Source organism: Rhinoderma darwinii, chromosome 8 (genome assembly GCF_050947455.1).
Source record: "Rhinoderma darwinii isolate aRhiDar2 chromosome 8, aRhiDar2.hap1, whole genome shotgun sequence".
NCBI classification, from domain to species: domain Eukaryota; kingdom Metazoa; phylum Chordata; class Amphibia; order Anura; family Rhinodermatidae; genus Rhinoderma; species Rhinoderma darwinii.
This window is the reverse complement of record NC_134694.1, coordinates 113,888,809-113,912,177: the sequence shown is the minus strand read 5'-3', so window position 1 is coordinate 113,912,177 and position 23,369 is coordinate 113,888,809. Positions and strand designations below refer to the sequence as shown.

The following is a 23,369-nucleotide window of genomic DNA, read 5'->3' as shown; positions in this document are numbered from 1 at the left end:
ATACATTTAAACCAGAACCATAATGGCTACGATCAGTCATGGTTTTTAATTGGTCAACTGCAACCATATTACAATGTGCTATAGCTAGTCTTTGCCTTGATCAAAGTGATTGTCCAGTTCAGATCAAAGTGATTGTCCAGGTTAGATCAAAGTGATTGTCCAGGTTAGATCAAAGTGATTGTCCAGGTTAGATCAAAGTGATTGATTGTCCAGGTTAGATCAAAGTGATTGTCCAGTTTAACTCCAATAGGGTATTCTGAGTTAATAGAGGGGGGTTCTCGGTACAGGATTCTCATCTCTTGGCCAGGTTGGAGAGCGGTGACATAGAGCTGTCCTGCCTTACACCGACTACACATTGATATGAATGGGCACTGTGCAATGCCTAATATCCCCTGTGGCGGCGCTGCAGGGAAATTGAACATGTAATGTTTCAGATTACAGCCGATTGCTGGAGTTCCAGCACGGAGACACTTTGTGATCTGCTTATTGTAAAAGGATCCTTCTAACAAGTAGGGACTTCAAAGTAAAGAACATTTTTAGAGTGTTTAAAGGGGACCTGTAACCTCCGCTGACATGTCTGTTTTAGTAAATACTTGTATACTCTGTTAAATGAAAATTCTGGAGCATCTTTTCTTAAAACTCTATGTTGTCCTGTTCCTCTGTTATTACTCCTAGAAATGTATGAATAAATTGACAACAGGGTGTTACCAGTTTGGGGTGTGTCCCTACACAGACTGACAATGTCCAATCAGTGCTGATAGAGTGAGACTGTGTAGGGACACGCCCCCTTTGACAAGAGAGGGGAATGATATCACCCAGTTGTCAATTTAATCATACATTTCAAGGAGGAATAACAGAGTAACAGTACAACACAGAGTTCTAAGAAAATATGTTCCAGAATTGTTATTTCATGGGGAATACAAGAAGTTACTAAAACAGACGCGTCAGGAGAGGTGACAGGTCCTCCTTAACGGGCTGAGTGCTCTATTACTTCACATTGATTGACTACTTCATTAGGTGGCATAGGGATTTTAGGGTTAGTGCAAGGATGCATGTGGCACGCTGATTATTCCTTGGAAAAATTTTCTGGTGCCGCACTGCCCTATGACAGTAATGTCTGCATTATTAAGCCAGTGCAACAGTGTCCTCCATAACAGAACCAGTTTGCAAAAGTGTTACCATAACAGAGCCCCAATAACAGTCCGCTTGCAGCAGCGCCATCAGAACCGGCCTCCAACAATCTCTTTGGTCTGTGACAGGAGCATGGCACGACTCCTACCCCTTAGGTCGCATGCATACTTGTGTATAGGAGTTCCCTTCTCCCGTCTGTTCTTAATTACCAAACATTGGAACAGAACCCAACTCAGGGAGGAGAAAAAAAAATCCCTAAATCTTCCTCAGGGTGTTTCCCTTCTCCCCTGAGCTGGGGTCTTATCCCATTTTTGGCAATTAAACACAGACAAGAGGACGGAGCTCCAGAACACAGGCATGCGTGCCACCTTAGACCAGTGACCCATACCCACTAGGTCATACCTGTGGTTTGTGTATCACAGGGGGTCCAACCACAAGTCAATGGGGTACATAGGTGCCCTCAGGCCATGCTTCTCCCTCTTCCTTCCACTGTTGCAGGCTGCCTCTATTATGGGGCTCTTTTATTGGGGCAAGTAGCTTACTTTCTGGAGAACAAGGTCTATGGCTCTCTTATGAAGGCACCGTGGCACTCCACATTTTTATGTCTTGGCGGTACTTGATTGAAATTTCTTGGACTTGAGGTTCTTGGCTTAGAAACTTTTGGGAACCATCATGTAATGTGCATACAGCACAGGTATATAGGGTATCTATGGTGCGTGGGGATGTCACTCAGCACTTGTGGCAATCAAGACTTCCTAAGGTCCCATAAAAAGGGGAAGAATGGTGGTTACTTCTTGGTGTCTTGCATATGGAGTCTGACCCTCATAAGTGTTTAGGATATGCTGATTATATAACTGTACTCCATCTTCAGCCTCGAGATCTGGAGGACATGAACCCATCACCCGGTTAGCGTTGGGTGGGCTGTTTTATTGTTGATGGTGGTCAGATGGTGATCAATCCGAGATGTTGGAACTGTTCCGGTGTTGTGGCTAAATTCTCGAAAGTCATTTGTTGTTGTCTTTCTTTTTAGAGTTTATTTTACTATTATTTAGTGTGTTGGGGGGGGGGCTCTTACTTTAGGTCCAGAGCGTACTTATAGGGTTTGAAGATTTTCTGGATCTCATTGCACTGGAAAGACACTTTCACTCTTACAGAATTTGTGTTAATGGATGACTCAGCCGCTGTTTATGGCTTGTTCCGTAATGAATCGCAGCTGGGTTTTTGGATGAAATGATCAATGACTTTGTTTTGCAGAAAAAAGGAGGCAGGAGCTTCAATCAAAACGAAGCACGATGAGTAAAAAAGATGAAAACTTCTCTCCAGATAACTATAGAAGAGATAATGTTACCTATATATGAGCACTATATGGCACTATGTGTTTACAGTATGACGCTATTATTTGAGCATTGTCTGGTACTGTTATGTGGCACTGCATGGCGGTATTACTTTTTACTTATATTATGTTTCTACTACTCTCCATTTTCTTCCTTCTAATATACAGTATGGCTACCTTTATCCAGTATATATTTATCGGCTTCGGTTGAAATTGGCTACAACTGCAGACCACACCTAGTAGCTCCCTGTGTATTATGTTTTATGGGTCTTGACTTCACATCACACACACAACGTCATCGTCATCATCATGTCCCGTCAGATTTTATTTGAAGCGGTTTACAGAACAGACTTTCACCATCTTTTCCCTCCCAATATGACGTGCTTTTATAAAAATAGACAGTGTATCCATGTTGCTATATATATATCTATTTATATATTGGTGGCAGGTGTAGATTAGAACCATGGCCCTACTTCCGCCACCATTTTTTCATTGACGCTGTGACACGCACCTCCTACCCCCAAACCTCATCTTTGAGGTTGCAGCCCCTTTTCACAGGTGACCATGTGGCTCTTTTATTATTATCCTTTATTACAACTTGTATTTTTTTATTATTTTTTTTTCCATTCTAGAACTAACTAGTAAAATTGCATTTACATCTATGTACATACATAATATCTGGACACGTCTTTTCACCACAGATCTTCGTTTTCTCCCAACGTTTTATAGTCAATGTTTTGGCATTTAGTGACCCATCCTTCATTGTGCATCCTAGACATAGAGGCAAACCATGCGGCCCGTGGAGAGGCGCCCCAGCCCTGGTTGGTACCATCTCCTTTTCTATAGGGTGGCGAGAACCTGTGCCGGACTCCCCTCTCTAGACGAACTGCATTGTTAGCAAACATGGGGATGGCGAATTGGCCAAAGGGTAATGGCAAGGGAAAGAAACACCATTCCCTTCCGTCCTGGGTGGCAACACCCGGCACCAGAATGGAAGACCTAGTTTGATCTTTGTGATGAGGCCCGGCTTCTTTATACACGCCACTCTTTATTTGTTCCATGATAAAGCCAGTCTGATTTCAAAAGGTCTGGAGTTTCTGCCTTGTCTGAGTATCCTGGAAGGCTGGACTGTATGTTAAGGTTGCAGGAGGTGTCACATTGCTTCCAGTTTTTAGTGGTTCCATAGAAGATCTTAGGTCTAGAATCGGCGTCTGCTGCCCACTCCGCGAGGGCGCATTTTCATCTCGGTGAAGGGAATGGAGAACTCAAATCCTTTCCAAGTTTTCCAATTTACACCCTAGGGAATGAAGAGGAGATTTATTACATTCTCTATAATCAAATGGAGTAGACAAGTGTTATGTGTCAAGTAGCTCGCATGGGACCTTGGTGGTAGACCAAAAAGAGGCACCTGGAAAACCATCAATCAATGTGGCCTATTCGCCAAAGCAAAACCAAAGAATCGTCGGAACTGGGGCATTCTGCCAACGAGAAAGCAATGTCTTGTAGAAATCCTTCTCTTCTTGGCCTTCAGGACCCCAGTTCTCTTGTACAAGAGATTTTGAGTATTTTTGTGGCATTACAGAACTGGCAGAGATAAGGCTGCTCAATGATATCAGTTTTTTTTAATGTTACTTCTATTGTTTTTAGCTCCTACAATGAAATCTTACACGCCAGGATAAGTCTCCCCATGTGTCAACTTCCCTACAGAAAATACCTAACACCAATTATGGCCTGGTCTTGGTTATTAGTTAATTTAGTAATTTATTGTAGAATAATAAGTATTTGTATATTCAGGAAAGTATTGTCTGGAGCTCAGGATGCCGACTGTTACAGAATGTTCTTGTAGAGACGGAGTGGATCTAAACACGATGCCAAGGCAAATAATACAAAAATAGGCTAAAAATATATCTCTTGAGAACGTCTTCTAATGAGGTTGAACATGACTGAGGTCACTCACCTGGTGGTCTTTGTTGTTGTTGTATAACCCGTTGAGATTGGCATAGTGGCAGTTTCTGTACCACCATGCTCCCCTATAGGACATAGCACATGGAAGGATTCTCCGTTGAGTGTCTCGGTCACGTGTAGAGAAGATCATATTGTTGTGATAGCTCATGGAGTCGCCTGAAAAAAAATATTATATGTCAGTGTCCCCTCCATTGGAAAAACCGCCGCTACAAGTGTGTCATCGTTTCACAGTACAAATAAGGAATGATCAGCGGGGGTACCGAAAGTTGGACCCCCACCAATCAGATATTAATGGCCTATCCTGAGGATAGGCCATGAATTTCTTTCTCACTGGAAAACCCCGTTAACCAATATCACTAGATTTATACATGTGTCATGTCAGCAACTAATAACCCTCCGTGATATAATCCAGTGTCTCGAGACTCTTACCTGCATTTCCTTTATATTGTCCAAGCCGCAGCCTGAAGTGTTTGTCTTCAGGTTCCACGCGGAAATCATCATACAAAGCATAGACGGCTTCTTCTCCAGCTCGGAGATCCACACGTAACTCATAGGAGCCGGAGGATGAGATCTGATGCAGAGCAATGTTGCCTGAGAAAGTGAAGTAAGAAAGCCATAAGAACGTCATGGAAGAGAAGTATCGAAGGATGTAAACCAGACAGGTGTCCACACAATAACCGCAAAAATGTTGGGTAACAAAGCAGAAATATTTGGGGTCAGTTATCCCAGCTGAGATCTAGCATTATAGCTCCAACCATAAATATATCCTTGGATCTCCGTCTCCAGAGTTCTTTATGGGGTGGCCTACAGATAGGTTTGAAGACAAGAGAAACATGGCACTGGTAGGATCATTTGTGTAAGAGAGTAGAACAGTGGGCCCAAACCTACAAAGCCAACCCTCAAGTTCATAACCATGAAAGCAACTCAGACGTTCCACATTGAAAAGGACGATGCCAAGTAACATCACAAATAATTTAGCCATGCTTATAATGATACCCGTTGACCAAAAAGTTGCTACCACATACTCTATGTATTTATAATGCCTAGAAATGAAACCAAAAGGTCATGTTGACTTGATAACCTATTGTTAGGATAAGACATTATTGGGGTTTTGACCCCCAGGACCCCCATTGATTAGTAGTGGCGCTCGCTGGAGCACAGTGCTGTACAATGTATGAGTATGGCTGTGCCTAGTACTACAGCTCAGTCCCTTCGTTCTGCTGATCCATGGGGGTCCTGGAGTTCTGATCCCACCGATCATTCATTGATGGATTATCTGAAGTATAGCTAAATTGAAAGTCCTGGCCAATGCAAAAGCATTGATGTGCGAAAAAAGTTAGATTAGTGGATGGATTGGGGTTCATCCAATGTATAACTGTGATCACTTACCCAACCAGAATTCAGAAGTCAGGTTACCAAACCCATTCTTATAATCATCCCACTCCCGATAGAAGTCTGTTCTTCCGTCCATCCTTCTCTGGAAGACCTATAGAGAGGATATGATAGCGTTTTACCTCAACACGGGCAACACTATATTTACTGTACACTATGCCTACAGCAGGGACTATTTGTATCGGGTCTACATATGACTCTTCATCTTAAAGGGGTTGTCTAGTTTAGAAAAGGCCATTTTCATACACCCCATTAGACGATTCCATGTTAATAAGGAGGGGGGGGGGGTACTTCTGTTCAGGATCCTCATCTCATGGTCAGAATGGAGAGCGGATACAAAGAGCGTCTCTCGCTCTGGAGGTTCTGTCCTATATTACACAGATAACCTGTTGATTTGAATATATACTGTGTAATGCTTAGTTTCCCCTGTGGTGGCGCTGTGCCAGGTTTCCCCACAGATCACAGCTGATCGCTGGGGTCCCATCAGGGGGACACTTTGTGATCTGCTAATTGTCAGGGGACCCATCTGACAAGTAGGGATTGTCCAAAAAGGTTCTTTTATGTCAACCTAGGCAGAAACTTACGTTGTGCCTAAATGATGGCCGGATATACAGACAGGATCACTGACCAGCATAGCCATATAAATATATGCCAGAGGTGACATCTTTAGGACCCAACCTGTGACTGAACAACTCTCAAGGATCACATTATCAGGCATCCTATACTTACAATCCATCCACCTCCATCAGTCTCCATGTCACAGAACACGGTCAACATCTTTTCTTTATCTCCCCCGAGATATATGGTAAAAGTACCATTCCGAACCTCTCCATCCATCCTCTGCTCCCAGCAGTCCCGGGGATAGGGAAACCGTAAACGACCTAAAGGTGAAATAAATATTGTTTTCTTACAGCGTACTTCTCATTATTTTTGCATGTATGAATATATGAAACTTTGTTATATATTTTATTATATTTCCAGCAGTCGGTAGTTCCCTTTCCATGCCTGCAGGTTCTCTGTAAATGTTCAGAAACCTCCTCAGTCACACAAAAATCCATCTAGTGTAATACAGTAAATCGAAGGCAGGGAGGAGGGAGGTGCAGCTGCAGTGTGTCTGTGAGAGGGGAGGTACCAGGGAGAGACATATGATTGGCTCAGTTCTTACATCACACCAGGAAGAGCTCACCCACTCTGCAAGCATGGGGAGAGAAAACGTACATTTATAGAAACCACTAGGGGGCAGGAAAAAGCCCACAATCTACATGTGCCCGAGGAAGGAGTGGGCGTTTTGAGTGAACCTATATTAATATATATGTCTGGGCCTATGTTTCACATGTTCTTGTACATGTTTGCATTGAGTTTCTGTAGGACATGGTGATCGGCGTGTTTGCATTTTGTATTATTCCAAAAACTTAGCACCTGGAATGCTAAAAACTCCACCCCTCTTGGATGGGATCTGCTAAAATCCATCTTTTATTTTGATTCGGGAGCCCCTGGTAACGGACTTTGGAAACTCGCCTATAATAGCTCTGACCTTCAGAAAGCTTTCAGCTTGAGTTATATGGATGGCATCCAAAGGGACTACATTTTTGGACATGAAACTCTGTATTCTGCCCCTTGAGCCTCCAACAACCATGAATCAAAATGTGCGCGCTTGAATTTACTCCATTATTATTAAGTGATTGCTGATTTATTTTTGCTGTTGTCCAAAAAAACAAACATACTCCTCGAATGTTATTGGAATTCATACAGAAACATGAAAGAGATGGTGGCTATACTAATTTGTATATCTCAGTGCAGAATGAGTGACAGGTAGACATTTCACTGTGAATAAACTGAACTGGAGCAACCAGTGTCAGGCAGCTGCTGCCAAGGCAAATAAGATAATGACGAGAACATAGTTCTACCACTTTATAAATATACAGTAAGACTTCAATTAGAATACTGTGTACAGTTTTGGGCACCAGAAAGACATAATAAAGCTTGAGCTGGTTCAAAGGCGGGCGACTAAAGTAAAAAATGGAATGGATGGACTACAGTACCCAGAAATATAGCTTTATTATATCAAAGGTAAATACATGGATCTCTTACGCCCAGGACTGTAACTTTAACAAGGGGACATCCATTTTCTTACAGATGAAGGAAGGTTTCTACACAAACCTAGAAGAGGATTCTTTACTGTAAGAGCAGTGACACTATGAACTCTCTACCAGAGGAAGTTTTCATGGTGAATTCACTCAAATAGTTCAAAGGGGCCTGGATGCCTTACCTGAGTGTAATAATATTACAAGTCATGGATACTAGATTACTGGAGATGGGTAGACGATCCAGGGATTTAGTCTGCCATATTTGGAGTTAGAACACAGGGGTAACTTGAAAATTCTGGGCCCCAATGCTAAATCAATTTCAGGATCCATCTACAACCATGTGCCATTTATAACACTGGTGTCTTCTCATGTAGCAGAGGTGTGACTACTACCTCTGTACCCCCTATAGCTGCGCCCCTGGTAGCAAAATACTTTTTTCCTAAGATGGGGAATATTGGCTTCTGCCTCACGGGGGTTTTGCCTTCGTCTGGATCAACATTGCAAAACAATAGACTGAACTGGATGGACTTATGTCTTTTTCCAACCTAACAATCTATAGTATGTTACTATGTACTGGACCTCACTAGACAGAAGACCACCACTGAAGGTGATAGCGGAGGCCGTGAGCACTGGGATCATGATAAATACGGAATTGTTCAACATTTTTAGTATTTTTTTCTGCACTATAATGTTCTCGTAACGAGCGAGAGAGACATATGGACATTACACGGCTTGTACCAGCGATGGAATAAAATGTTGTAGAAAGTAGGACAAGGTTTAGAGGGATTTAAACACATGAGCCTCTAGCGCCCCCTTCCACCAGGCTCATTATTACAGAGATTTCTCTTCTAATAATCTTCAGCTGTCTTCAGAAAATCATTTGGAGGGAACGTTGCCTTTGTCAGCACAGATCTGCTGCCGTGACACGGATGATAGGGATTGGATGTCATACATTCTGGACGACGGACTCCTCTAAAACGTCCAAGACAGACGCCAGGAATGTGATATCGTTACAGACATCTTCCTGTTTGTCAAAAAATAATTAGTTGAACAAGCAGATGACATTCCGTCTTACCATGCAAGCAAAATTATAGCGGAAACATCCTATCCAAGAGATTTACAAGCAGAGGATGAGGCATTAATGGAATCACCATGTACATCTGCACATCGCAACGCATCATCACTTATAGAGCGTTGGACCTGCACATTATATTTTTGTACATAGGAGGCAGTATTATAGTAGTCAGGGCTGGCTCCAGGTTTATGTCGGCCCTTGGACGACACACACTAAGTGGGCCACTTTGCGGGGGAACTCACGGCGGCAGTAAAATGGCAGAAAACGTCACTTTGTGCCCCCATAAAGTAGTTAGGCCCCCAGTTTGTACCCCCATAGATTTAGTGCCCACTGTGCCACACAGCCCCCCTCCCAGGTAATGCCACACAGCCCCCCTCCCTGGTAGTGCCACACAGCTCCCTCTCCCAGGTAGTGCCACACAGCTCCCCCTCCCAGGTAGTGCCACACAGCCCTTCTCCCAGGTAGTGCCACACAGACCCACTCCCGGGTAGTGCCACACAGACCCCCTCCCTGATGTGATGTCAGGGGCAACCCCAGAGCCATAATCCCGGGCAGAGCGCTACTAGCTCCTGCTCTGCTCCTGACATCCCTGTCCATATATGTCAGGGGCTTCCCCAGAGACGGAGTCCCGGAGCAGAGCCGCTTCTAGTGCTCTGCCTGGGGCTCCTTCTCTCCTCCTTGCATCACTGTCCCTATATGGACAGTGATGTCAGGGGCAATCACAGAGCCAAAGTCCCGGGCACAGCGCTACTAGCACTCTGCCTGGGAGTCTGTAGCCTAGTAAATGGCAGAGTAGGGAGCTACCTCCCTGTTCTGCCATAGCGTTCAATTGTATGCTATTGATGTGGTGTTGCTACCACTGTAACAGCCATAGTGGCTGCTAGCGGGGCCACTGGGCATGTGGGGGCCGTGACACTGGGCACAGGCTCCCTCATGCCGCAGGCTCCTAGCAGCCACTACTAGACAGGTGCTCCCTTTTGGAGCAGAATCTCGTCGGGAACACTCTGGCCCGGGATTCCACTCCTGGAGGAGCCATGACAGCTGTGTCAGCACCCGGGGTTTGCCGGGTGCTGACGCCGGCCCTGATAGTAGTTATATTCATGTACATAGGGGGAAGTATTATAGTAGTTATATTCTTGTATATAGGATCAGTATTATAGTAGTTATATTCTTGTATATAGGGAGCAGTAATATAGTAGTTATATTCATGTACATAGGGGCAATATTATAGTAGTTATATTCTTGTATATAGGGAGCAGTATTATAGTAGTTATATTCTTGTACATATGTGGCAGTATTATAGTAGTTATATTCTTGTATATAGGAGCAGTATTATAGTAGTTATAGTCTTGTACATAGGAGCATTATTATAGTAGTTATATTCTTGTATATAGGGGCAGTATTATAGTAGTTATATTCTTGTATATAGGCGGCAGTATTATAGTAGTTATATTCTTGTATATAGGGGGCAGTATTATAGTAGTTATATTCTTGTATATAGGGGCAGTATTATAGTAGTTATATCCTTGTACATATGTGGCAGTATTATAGTAGTTATATTCTTGTATATAGGAGCAGTATTATAGTAGTTATATTCTTGTACATAGGAGCAGTATTATAGTAGTTATATTCTTGTATATAGGGGGCAGTATTATAGTAGTTATATTCTTGTATATAGGCGGCTGTATTATAGTAGTTATATTCTTGTATATAGGGGGCAGTATTATAGTAGTTATATTCTTGTATATAGGGGCAGTATTATAGTAGTTATATTCTTGTACATAGGAGCAGTATTATAGTAGTTATATTCTTGTATATAGGGGGCAGTATTATATTAGTTATATTCTTGTATATAGGCGGCAGTATTATAGTAGTTATATTCTTGTATATAGGAGCAGTATTATAGTAGTTATATTCTTGTACATAGGAGCAGTATTATAGTAGTTATATTCTTGTATATAGGGGGCAGTATTATAGTAGTTATATTCTCGTATATAGGCGGCAGTAATATAGTAGTTATATTCTTGTATATAGGGGGCAGTATTATAGTAGTTATATTCTTGTATATAGGGGCAGTATTATAGTAGTTATATTCTTGTATATAGGGAGCAGTAATATAGTAGTTATATTCATGTACATAGGGGCAATATTATAGTAGTTATATTCTTGTACATAGGAGCAGTATTATAGTAGTTATATTCTTGTATATAGGGGCAGTATGATAGTAGTTATATTCTTGTATATAGGGGGCAGTATTATAGTAGTTATATTCTTGTATATAGGGGGCAGTATTATAGTAGTTATATTCTTGTATATAGGGGCAGTATTATAGTAGTTATATTTTAGTATATAGGGGGGCAGTATTATAGTAGTTATATTCTTGTATATAGGAGGCAGTATTATAGTAGTTATATTCTTGCACATAGGGGGCAGTATTATAGTAGTTATATTCTTGTATATAGTAGAAGTATTATAGTAGTTATATTCTTGTATATAAGGGGCAGTATTATAGTGGTTATATTCTTGTATATAGGAGCAGTATTATAGTAGTTATATTCTTGTATATAGGGGCAGTATTATAGTGGTTATATTCTTGTATATAGGAGCAGTATTATAGTAGTTATATTCTTGTATATAGGGGGCAGTATTATAGTAGTTATATTCTTGTATATAGGGGGCAGTATTATAGTAGTTATATTCTTGTATATATAGGGGCAGTATTATAGTAGTTATATTCTTGTATATAGGAGGCAGTATTATAGTAGTTATATTCTTGTACATAGGAGGCAGTATTATAGTAGTTCTATTCTTGTACATAGGGGGCAGTATTATAGTAGTTATATTCTTGTACATAGGGGGCAGTATTACAGTAGTTATATTCTGGAACATAGAAGCAGTATTATAGTAGTTATATTCTTGTACATATGGGCAGTATTATAGTAGTTATATTCTTGTATATAGGGGGCAGTATTATAGTAGTTATATTCTTGAACAAAGAAGCACTATTATAGTAGTTATATTCTTGTACATAGGGGCAGTATTATAGTAGTTATATTCTTGTATATAGGGGGCAGTATTATAGTAGTTATATTCTTGTATATAGGAGGCAGTATTATAGTAGTTATATTCTTGCACATAGGGGGCAGTATTATAGTAGTTATATTCTTGTATATAGTAGAAGTATTATAGTAGTTATATTCTTGTATATAGGGGGCAGTATTATAGTGGTTATATTCTTGTATATAGGAGCAGTATTATAGTAGTTATATTCTTGTATATAGGGGCAGTATTATAGTGGTTATATTCTTGTATATAGGAGCAGTATTATAGTAGTTATATTCTTGTATATAGGTGGCAGTATTATAGTAGTTATATTCTTGTATATATAAGGGCAGTATTATAGTAGTTATATTCTTGTATATAGGGGGCAGTGTTATAGTAGTTATATTCTAGTATATAGGAGGCAGTATTATAGTAATTATATTCTTGTACATAGGAGGCAGTATTATAGTAGTTCTATTCTTGTACATAGGGGGCAGTATTATAGTAGTTATATTCTTGTACATAGGGGGCAGTATTACAGTAGTTATATTCTTGAACATAGAAGCAGTATTATAGTAGTTATATTCTTGTATATAGGGGGCAGTATTATAGTAGTTATATTCTTGAACATAGAAGCACTATTATAGTAGATATATTCTTGTACATAGGGGCAGTATTATATTAGTTATATTCTTGTATATAGGGGGCATTATTATAGTAGTTATATTCTTGTATATAGGGGGCAGTATTATAGTAGTTATATTCTTGTACATAGGAGCAGTATTATAGTAGTTATATTCCTGTACATAGGGGGCAGTATTATAGTAGTTATATTCTTGTACATAGGAGCAGTATTATAGTAGTTATATTCTTGTATATAGGGGCAGTATGATAGTAGTTATATTCCTGTATATAGGGGGCAGTATTATAGTAGTTATATTCTTGTATATAGGGGGCAGTATTATAGTAGTTATATTCTTGTATATAGGGGCAGTATTATAGTAGTTATATTTTAGTATATAGGGGGGCAGTATTATAGTAGTTATATTCTTGTATATAGGAGGCAGTATTATAGTAGTTATATTCTTGCACATAGGGGGCAGTATTATAGTAGTTATATTCTTGTATATAGTAGAAGTATTATAGTAGTTATATTCTTGTATATAAGGGGCAGTATTATAGTAGTTATATTCTTGTATATAGGAGCAGTATTATAGTAGTTATATTCTTGTATATAGGAGCAGTATTATAGTAGTTATATTCTTGTATATAGGGGCAGTATTATAGTAGTTATATTCCTGTATACAGGGGGCAGTATTATAGTGGTTATATTCTTGTATATAGGAGCAGTATTATAGTAGTTATATTCTTGTATATAGGGGCAGTATTATAGTGGTTATATTCTTGTATATAGGAGCAGTATTATAGTAGTTATATTCTTGTATATAGGGGGCAGTATTATAGTAGTTATATTCTTGTATATATAGGGGCAGTATTATAGTAGTTATATTCTTGTATATAGGAGGCAGTATTATAGTAGTTATATTCTTGTACATAGGAGGCAGTATTATAGTAGTTCTATTCTTGTACATAGGGGGCAGTATTATAGTAGTTATATTCTTGTACATAGGGGGCAGTATTACAGTAGTTATATTCTGGAACATAGAAGCAGTATTATAGTAGTTATATTCTTGTACATATGGGCAGTATTATAGTAGTTATATTCTTGTATATAGGGGGCAGTATTATAGTAGTTATATTCTTGAACAAAGAAGCACTATTATAGTAGTTATATTCTTGTACATAGGGGCAGTATTATAGTAGTTATATTCTTGTATATAGGGGGCAGTATTATAGTAGTTATATTCTTGTATATAGGAGGCAGTATTATAGTAGTTATATTCTTGCACATAGGGGGCAGTATTATAGTAGTTATATTCTTGTATATAGTAGAAGTATTATAGTAGTTATATTCTTGTATATAGGGGGCAGTATTATAGTGGTTATATTCTTGTATATAGGAGCAGTATTATAGTAGTTATATTCTTGTATATAGGGGCAGTATTATAGTGGTTATATTCTTGTATATAGGAGCAGTATTATAGTAGTTATATTCTTGTATATAGGGGGCAGTATTATAGTAGTTATATTCTTGTATATAGGGGGCAGTATTATAGTAGTTATATTCTTGTATATATAAGGGCAGTATTATAGTAGTTATATTCTTGTATATAGGGGGCAGTGTTATAGTAGATATATTCTTGTATATAGGGGGCAGTATTATAGTAGTTATATTCTTGTACATAGGGGGCAGTATTATAGTAGTTATATTCTTGTACATAGGGGGCAGTATTACAGTAGTTATATTCTTGTACATAGGGGGCAGTATTATAGTAGTTAAATTCTTGTACAGAGGAGGCAGTATTATAGTAGTTATATTCTTGTATACAGGGGGCAGTATTATAGTAGTTACATTCTTGTATATAGGGGGCATTATTATAGTAGTTATATTCTTGTATATAGAGGCAGTATTATAGTAGTTATATTCTAGTACATAGGGGCAGTATTATAGTCGTTATATTCTTGTACATAGGAGGCAGTATTATAGTAGTTCTACTCTTGTACATAGGGGGCAGTATTAGAGTAGTTATATTCTTGTATATAGGAGTAGTATTATAGTAGTTATATTCTTGTATATAGGGGGCAGTATTATAGTAGTTATATTCTTGTATATATAGGGGCAGTATTATAGTAGTTATATTCTTGTATATAGGGGGCAGTGTATAGTAGTTATATTCTAGTATATAGGAGGCAGTATTATAGTAGTTATATTCTTGTACATAGGAGGCAGTATTATAGTAGTTCTATTCTTGTACATAGGGGGCAGTATTATAGTAGTTATATTCTTGTACATAGGGGGCAGTATTACAGTAGTTATATTCTTGAACATAGAAGCAGTATTATAGTAGTTATATTCTTGTACATAGGGGCAGTATTATAGTAGTTATATTCTTGTATATAGGGGGCAGTATTATAGTAGTTATATTCTTGAACATAGAAGCACTATTATAGTAGTTATATTCTTGTACATAGGGGCAGTATTATAGTAGTTATATTCTTGTATATAGGGGGCAGTATTATAGTAGTTATATTCTTGTATATAGGGGGCAGTATTATAGTAGTTATATTCTTGTACATAGGAGCAGTATTATAGTAGTTATATTCCTGTACATAGGGGGCAGTATTATAGTAGTTATATTCTTGTACATAGGAGCAGTATTATAGTAGTTATGTTCTTGTATATAGGGGGCAGTATTATAGTAGTTATATTCTTGTACACAGGGGGCAGTATTATAGTAGTTATATTCTTGTACATAGGGGGCAGTATTATAGTAGTTATATTCTTGTACAGAGGAGGCAGTATTATAGTAGTTATATTCTTGTATATAGGGGGCAGTATTATAGTAGTTACATTCTTGTATATAGGGGGCATTATTATAGTAGTTATATTCTTGTATATAGAGGCAGTATTATAGTAGTTATATTCTAGTACATAGGGGCAGTATTATAGTCGTTATATTCTTGTACATAGGAGGCAGTATTGTAGTAGTTCTATTCTTGTACATAGGGGGCAGTATTATAGTCGTTATATTCTTGTACATAGGGGGCAGTATTATAGTAGTTATATTCTTGTACATAGGAGCAGTATTATAGTAGTTATATTCTTGTATATAGGGGGCAGTATTATAGTAGTTATATTCTTGTACATAGGGGGCAGTATTATAGTAGTTATATTCTTGTACATAGGGGGCAGTATTACAGTAGTTATATTCTTGTACATAGGGGGCAGTATTATAGTAGTTAAATTCTTGTACAGAGGAGGCAGTATTATAGTAGTTATATTCTTGTATACAGGGGGCAGTATTATAGTAGTTACATTCTTGTATATAGGGGGCATTATTATAGTAGTTATATTCTTGTATATAGAGGCAGTATTATAGTAGTTATATTCTAGTACATAGGGGCAGTATTATAGTCGTTATATTCTTGTACATAGGAGGCAGTATTATAGTAGTTCTACTCTTGTACATAGGGGGCAGTATTATAGTAGTTATATTCTTGTATATAGGAGTAGTATTATAGTAGTTATATTCTTGTATATAGGGGGCAGTATTATAGTAGTTATATTCTTGTATATAGGGGGCAGTATTATAGTAGTTATATTCTTGTATATATAGGGGCAGTATTATAGTAGTTATATTCTTGTATATAGGGGGCAGTGTTATAGTAGTTATATTCTAGTATATAGGAGGCAGTATTATAGTAGTTATATTCTTGTACATAGGAGACAGTATTATAGTAGTTCTATTCTTGTACATAGGGGGCAGTATTATAGTAGTTATATTCTTGTACATAGGGGGCAGTATTACAGTAGTTATATTCTTGAACATAGAAGCAGTATTATAGTAGTTATATTCTTGTACATAGGGGCAGTATTATAGTAGTTATATTCTTGTATATAGGGGGCAGTATTATAGTAGTTATATTCTTGAACATAGAAGCACTATTATAGTAGTTATATTCTTGTACATAGGGGCAGTATTATAGTAGTTATATTCTTGTATATAGGGGGCAGTATTATAGTAGTTATATTCTTGTATATAGGGGGCAGTATTATAGTAGTTATATTATTGTACATAGGAGCAGTATTATAGTAGTTATATTCCTGTACATAGGGGGCAGTATTATAGTAGTTATATTCTTGTACATAGGAGCAGTATTATAGTAGTTATGTTCTTGTATATAGGGGGCAGTATTATAGTAGTTATATTCTTGTACACAGGGGGCAGTATTATAGTAGTTATATTCTTGTACATAGGGGGCAGTATTATAGTAGTTATATTCTTGTACAGAGGAGGCAGTATTATAGTAGTTATATTCTTGTATATAGGGGGCAGTATTATAGTAGTTACATTCTTGTATATAGGGGGCATTATTATAGTAGTTATATTCTTGTATATAGAGGCAGTATTATAGTAGTTATATTCTAGTACATAGGGGCAGTATTATAGTCGTTATATTTTTGTACATAGGAGGCAGTATTATAGTAGTTCTATTCTTGTACATAGGGGGCAGTATTATAGTAGTTATATTCTTGTATATAGGGGCAGTATTATAGTAGTTACATTCTTGTATATAGGGGGCATTATTATAGTAGTTATATTCTTGTATATAGGGGGCAGTATTATAGTAGTTATATTCTTGTATATAGGTGCAGTATTATAGTAGTTATATTCTTGTACATAGGAGCAGTATTATAGTAGTTATATTCTTGTACATAGGAGCAGTATTATAGTAGTTATATTTTTGTACATAGGGGGCAGTATTATAGTAATTATATTATTGTACATAGTATTATTAATTGTTCTCATGCTGCTCCTTACTCACCAGTCCCTATCCCGGACTGATCTTTCTTCTCCCCCCTGCACACTACTGCATATTTCTGATGTGAGAAACCTTCTGAGGGGATCTCACTTCACCTGATCTCCATCCTCTCTGACCCCCCCCTGCTCTCGTCTCCAATGTGGCACATCTAATCCTTCTGGCGGTTCTAGTTTTCACAGTCCCGGATTCTGCTGGCAAGTTTCTTTGAGGTCAACCCTCCCACCCAGTGATTCACCTATATCATGGCCTTAGGTCACCAGCCTGCTATGTCAAGTGAATTACTGGTGAGGCTAAGAAGACCCGCTGAACGGGGGTATGTAGCAGACCATTCTGAACCCAATTTAGCTGCCTGGAGATGCCTTCAATGCTCCTACACCCAACTCCCCACCTTTAAGGCAAAGCGTCATATGTTTTTTGCCTGAAGCAGAACCGCTACGAGTTTGTGAATCAATCAGCTAAGCTGCTGGCATACTTCACGAGGTACAGCTTAGGTCCTCCAGCTATCCTATCTATTACAGATAAGCATGGCCAAGTCTGCAGATCCCTGGCCTCCATTTCGACTTGCTTCCATCCCTTGTACTCCCCCCGCCTTGATAAAATTGATGAGGACATAGTGTCACATTTGCAGAAGATACCTTTTTCCAAATTCAATACAGAACAGTTGGAAATGATCACGGCCGCGATTACCCCGGATGAGGTCGGTCTTGCCGTCATGGCTCCCCCTAGCGGGAAGCCTCCAGTTCCGGATGAGCTCCCTGTTGACATTTTCAAATGCTCCGGCGATGAGCTTGGCCTGTAATTGCTTGATAGGTACAAATACAGTTTTGAGGCAAATGTGTTGCCCTATCATTATATGAGGAACCGCGGCTCCTGTAGGACTGTTTAATGTATGACAAAACTTTGAAACAAAATGAATTACCAAAATATATATTACAAAAAAATATGTTGTAAGGGGAAGTACAGAGGACAGGGTTCATACTCTAAAAAATGTAAAATTCTTCTAATTTATTAAAGGACTTTCGCTTTTAACGCAAATATTTATCAGTTTATTTCTACAAAAACATTTATCATTAGAAACAAATTCTTTTTTCTTTTTTCCTCCTGTGTTTAGACTCAGCCTAACATTCAGTTCTTGGCGCGGTAAATGCGGGACATTCAGCTACATCTGTTCTATGTATATTAGAAGGTCACGGTGTTTGCAGGGACTGACATGGGAGTCAATATTTTGACAAATTTTGGCACTTCAAATTTTATTTGTAAAATGTTAAGGTCAGCATTCTGCTCCGGTGACTTCCATTGGGAATATTGCTGCACCCGATGCTACTTCTGTTCAGGATAAACATATATTTCCTAAGGGCCAAGTTCCAATCCTCCTTTTAGTAACATAACGAGAGCACCTCTCCAGGACCTCAGCTGGAGGCAGTGGAGTAAGAGGACAATATTTTATGAACTACAGTAACTACTAAGAGCTGAAAATAAATGTCTGGTCAGATATGGGCTCATTTTTTTCACCAGACAGACCCATTTAAGAAAGTGGAGCGCATCAGTGGGTGGAATTGTTCCTACTGATTATTCGGGACTATGTAAATGTATGCAAATTATGCAAGTTAAGGTGGTCATGACCGTGACTCCTTTCGGCATTGTGCAGTGGCTGTGACCATGTGGTGACTCTCGAGCAATCAGGCTAAGCTGGCTATGCACTTTAGATAGCTGTTGGCTGAACGACAGGTATTCTTCCCGACTCCCCCATACACATGCATGCTAGGCGGAGGAGAGCCTGCATGTGTTTTCATTAGGGAAAGAGGCGCTACGAGACTCCTCTGGTAGCGGCTTATCTACTAACAAACAAAAGACTGACCCCTTTCCTGTACGGTCGGGGGTTATACGAGGCTGTCCTCTTTCACCTCTCCTTTTTGTTTGTGTCATGCAGCTCTTCCCTGAGTATATCCTGCAGAATGGAGATATCAGAGGGATCACCACACCAGGTCCAGGACAAGGACACTTCCAGGTCAAGTGCTTGCTGTACATGGATGACGTGACTTCTGCGCTTACCAATGTTTGGTGACTGCACTCGTCCAGGCCTGCGAAGAGTTTGGACAGGCTTCAGGGGTCAACTGCGGGAAGTCAGGAGCTATGCTATTCGGGAACTGGCACCTGTCTTCCACTGCCCCCTTCCCATTTGCCATCAAACCGGACTTCATCAAAATTCTGGGAGTCTGGTTTGGGAAGGAGGGTGCAGCCCTAAAGTCCTGGGACGAACGCTTGGCTAAAGTCAACCATAGAATCGGACTGTGGAGCCTCAGACAGCTCACTATTGACAGCGAGGTACAAGTCCTGCATAACGAAGTCTTGCCTCTGCTAAAATACACCGCACAGGCATGGTCCCCCCTTGCCTCCATCTCGAGGGCCATTACCAGGACCAGTGTTATCTGGGGCTCAAAAATGGACGGAGTGAAGCGAACTATCATGTACATGGAGCCCTGCAAAGGTGGGAGGGATATACCGGACATCCCCACTCTATTGTGGATTGCCTTTGTATGTAACTGTGTTCGCAGGACTCGAAGGACCGCAAACAAATCTGCGGGCAAGGCCATGTCCCATTTTATTCCTCCTTACCCTCTGGTGGGGATTTGGCTAGGACAAGTGGGACAGCTCCTTCCCTTACAACTGGTACGCTCCTTGGTTCTATGGTGATGTCTGGTTTGTGAGGGAGCATCAACTGGAGGGTCTTAAGCCCAACTTGCTGAAACCAAAGACAATCCACAAGCTCATCAGAGCAAAGGACTTGGCGGAGTCTGTTTCAGGGCTTAATGCCATCAGGTTGGAGACTGTTTGGACTAACGTGTCATCTGGCAAGTTGACCAACGGGCACAAGGACATTTCATGGAGGGCCATACAGGGAGGACTGCCTCTTAGGTCATTCATGCATGCCCGCAACCTGTGCAAGACCCAGTACTGCCCCAGGTGCCACTTAACATCTTTGCACATTTTCTGGGAGTGCCCCTGTGGCATGTTGAAAGCCTTGGAACACGAACTCAAGGACTCAGTTCCCAGGAATAGCCTGTCGTACCACTCGGTACTTTATGGACTATTTCCTGGGCAATGCAGGAGGCCTGGCGCCTTATGAACAGTTTTAAGGACGCTATATGGTTTGCCAGAAATCGCATAATTTTGTGGAGAGTCTGTCCTTCCAGGACTACCGCGGGCTGATCCACAGCCTGCTGAGAAACTATTCCACCTGGGACAGCCCGAACGTTGATGAGGAAGAGGTTTAATACCCCCCCCCCTTCCTTCCCACTCTCCCTTCTTGTGTGTTGTCTCTCAATAAAGCTTCGGGTTTGTGATTTCCCCTCCCTATCCTCTCTTCCCCTATGACTTATCTATAATGTTTTACTGTTTGACTTTGGTTAATGGAAGAATGGGGGAATGTTAGTGTAGCATGTGGTGTGATGTGTCTAGGTCAACCTGTACTGTGCGTCATACGGTCATGCTATGTTTGGCGATATTTATTATTTATTGCCTCTTGGCCTGCGTTGTGTCGCAGTAATAAGTATGTTTCATGACGGCTGATTGTGACTAAAGCATTTTCAATAAAAAACAAAACAAAAGGATCAGGTATGTTGAAATTTAACACACCCGACCCTTCTCTCCCCAAGACATCTTTCTGTTCTTCTGACAGTCGGCTGCATCCTAGCACAGCATTTTATTACTTTGCTGGTCTCTTGCACACGACCGTTGTGCCACTCGGGCCGTTTTTGACGGCATCCGAGTGGCACCCGATAGTCTTCACGGACCCATTCACATTAGGGGGTGAATCGTGTCCGTGAAAAATGATCCGAGTCTCCGATCCGAGGAAAGATAGGACATGTTCTATCTTTCCTCGGATCACTGACGGGACTCGGACGGCACACACGGTCGTGTGCGTGAGTCGTAAGATCTTTACCTGTTACTCACCTGTGGTAAAGGAGGTTGAGATGGGAGCGGAGCTGGTTTCACCTCTCAGAGCTTTAAGCTGGATTCGATACTGGGTAGAAGGATTCAGTTGATTCAATGTGAAGGAGGAGAGCTGAGGCAACAGACGAATCTCCTGAAAGAGTCCAATATGTCAGACACTAGTGCAAACAAATATAGAAATATGTATTGTGTACCTAATATATGTGTAGATGTAATCCTCATATAATGTTACATCGTGTGTTATACTCCAGTCACACCCAAAGCACATTTATAATTCTGCAGTTCTCTGCTTGGAATCTGTCAACACTGCAATGTCAGACGCTCTCTGCTGCATTGAATTCTGGGAGATTCTGTTTTTCTCTCAACCATACTACTGTCCAGCGCCTCATGTAATGACTACACCTCTCAGAAGGCAAATCTGTACAACAAGCCCTGTGCAGAAACTGAGCCAGCAGGGAATACTGTCAAATATGAAGTCAGAGCTAAGGAAATACATGGTGTAAATCAACAACAGGAGTGATGAGCTGAGATGTTTAGGTTTGCCCTACCTTAACTTCACCATCCGGTGTTTGATATGTCAACAGATACCCATCAGGCAGAGCGTCGGGTGCTTTCCATGTAAGCAGTGCACTGCGAGCCGTGATCTGACTGGCTATGAGGTCCCGTGGAGCGTCTGCACCTATTTATGAATGAAGGCAACATCACTCCGCCATCAAAGAGATTGTAAATTCCAATCAATTAGGCCAAATTAAGGCCAGAGAGAGACTTTTAACCCAAGAAACCAATCAACAAGAGAGAAGAGATATGATCCACTCACTAGTGATAAAAGTCGTGGACGACGGTGCACTGGTCATGTATCCTTGTGAACTTTGTACACTGACAAAGTATTCCGTATGAGGATGTAAACCAGTCAGAGGAAGCTCGGTTCTATCACCAGGAACCGGTACTGTGACTAAGGGGACTGCAAGAAAGAAGATAAATAATATTATTGGGTCAGCTTAGATAGGACGAAGCTGGAAGATAAGATGGTCCACAATCAAAGGTAAGCATGGACCATTATTGACACAATATGGTAATAATTGATATATCATGGGTACCAAAATGGTTTATTATGGCCAATCAAATCCATAAATTGTTTATCTAACATATTGGTTGATTATTCATCATTGTCATGTACAGTAAACCTCCACAAATTGTAGTGAGAAATGGTCTTCTAGAGGGGTGGTCCGCTCAGAGAAGAGGTCTTTTATGCATTGGATATATGGGAATTTAAAATCTGGACCAGATTAGAGATACTGCTCTCAAAGGAGTGGTCTTTCAGCTAGGTTTGTGTAATTGTTAATTGTATTTGGAAAATATTAAAGGGATTTTCCAGTTTGGAGAACCCATTTTTATATACCCTCTTAGGGCATTCAGAAGTAATAGAAGGGGGGGGGGTGGGGGTTCCTCTGTTCAGGATCCTCATTTCTTGGTCAGAGTGGAGAGTGGCTACAAAGAGCGTCTCTCTCTCTCTCTCTCTCTCTCTCTCTAGAGGACCTGTCCTGTTCTGCATTACACAGACAACCCCCATTGATATGAATGGGCACTGTGTAATGCTTAGTTCCCCCTGTGGTGGCACTGCAGGGAAATTGAACACTTATTACATATTTCCCCACAGATTACAGCTGATCGTTGAGGTTCCTTTCTAAAAAGCAGGGATTGTCCAAAGTGGAGAACCCCCTTAACGTTAATTTACTATGTAGCCCACAACTTTTAGTTGTTTTCACCATGAAAATTTGACTTACCGTTTTCTGCTCTGTAAGTGACCAAATATCTGTCCACAGGTCCTGTAGGAGCTTCCCAGCGCAGAAGAGCTGACACTTCAGTGACATCATGAGCCCGCAAAGAGCGGGGACCACCTCCAGCTATGATAAAAAAAACTCTAAATTAGAGATCGCGGTTTTCT

General features: G+C 40.1%; 1 protein-coding gene across 1 annotated transcript in view; it reads right to left on the bottom strand.

Annotated features, from left to right (window-relative positions):
• Positions 1–2,765: 2,765 nt before the first annotated feature.
• The window catches only part of TNXB (tenascin XB), a 62,756-nt gene continuing 42,152 nt past the window's right edge, over positions 2,766–23,369 (bottom strand). Inside the window, exons 17-25 of the mRNA XM_075836473.1 lie at positions 23,209–23,328; positions 22,242–22,385; positions 21,973–22,103; positions 21,425–21,557; positions 6,551–6,702; positions 5,819–5,915; positions 4,859–5,020; positions 4,422–4,585; positions 2,766–3,761 (exon numbers count right to left, since the gene is read on the bottom strand). Coding sequence (XP_075692588.1) covers positions 3,663–3,761; positions 4,422–4,585; positions 4,859–5,020; positions 5,819–5,915; positions 6,551–6,702; positions 21,425–21,557; positions 21,973–22,103; positions 22,242–22,385; positions 23,209–23,328 — 1,202 coding nt within the window. The 3' untranslated portion in view covers positions 2,766–3,662. The remainder of the gene's footprint in view (positions 3,762–4,421; positions 4,586–4,858; positions 5,021–5,818; positions 5,916–6,550; positions 6,703–21,424; positions 21,558–21,972; positions 22,104–22,241; positions 22,386–23,208; positions 23,329–23,369) is intronic.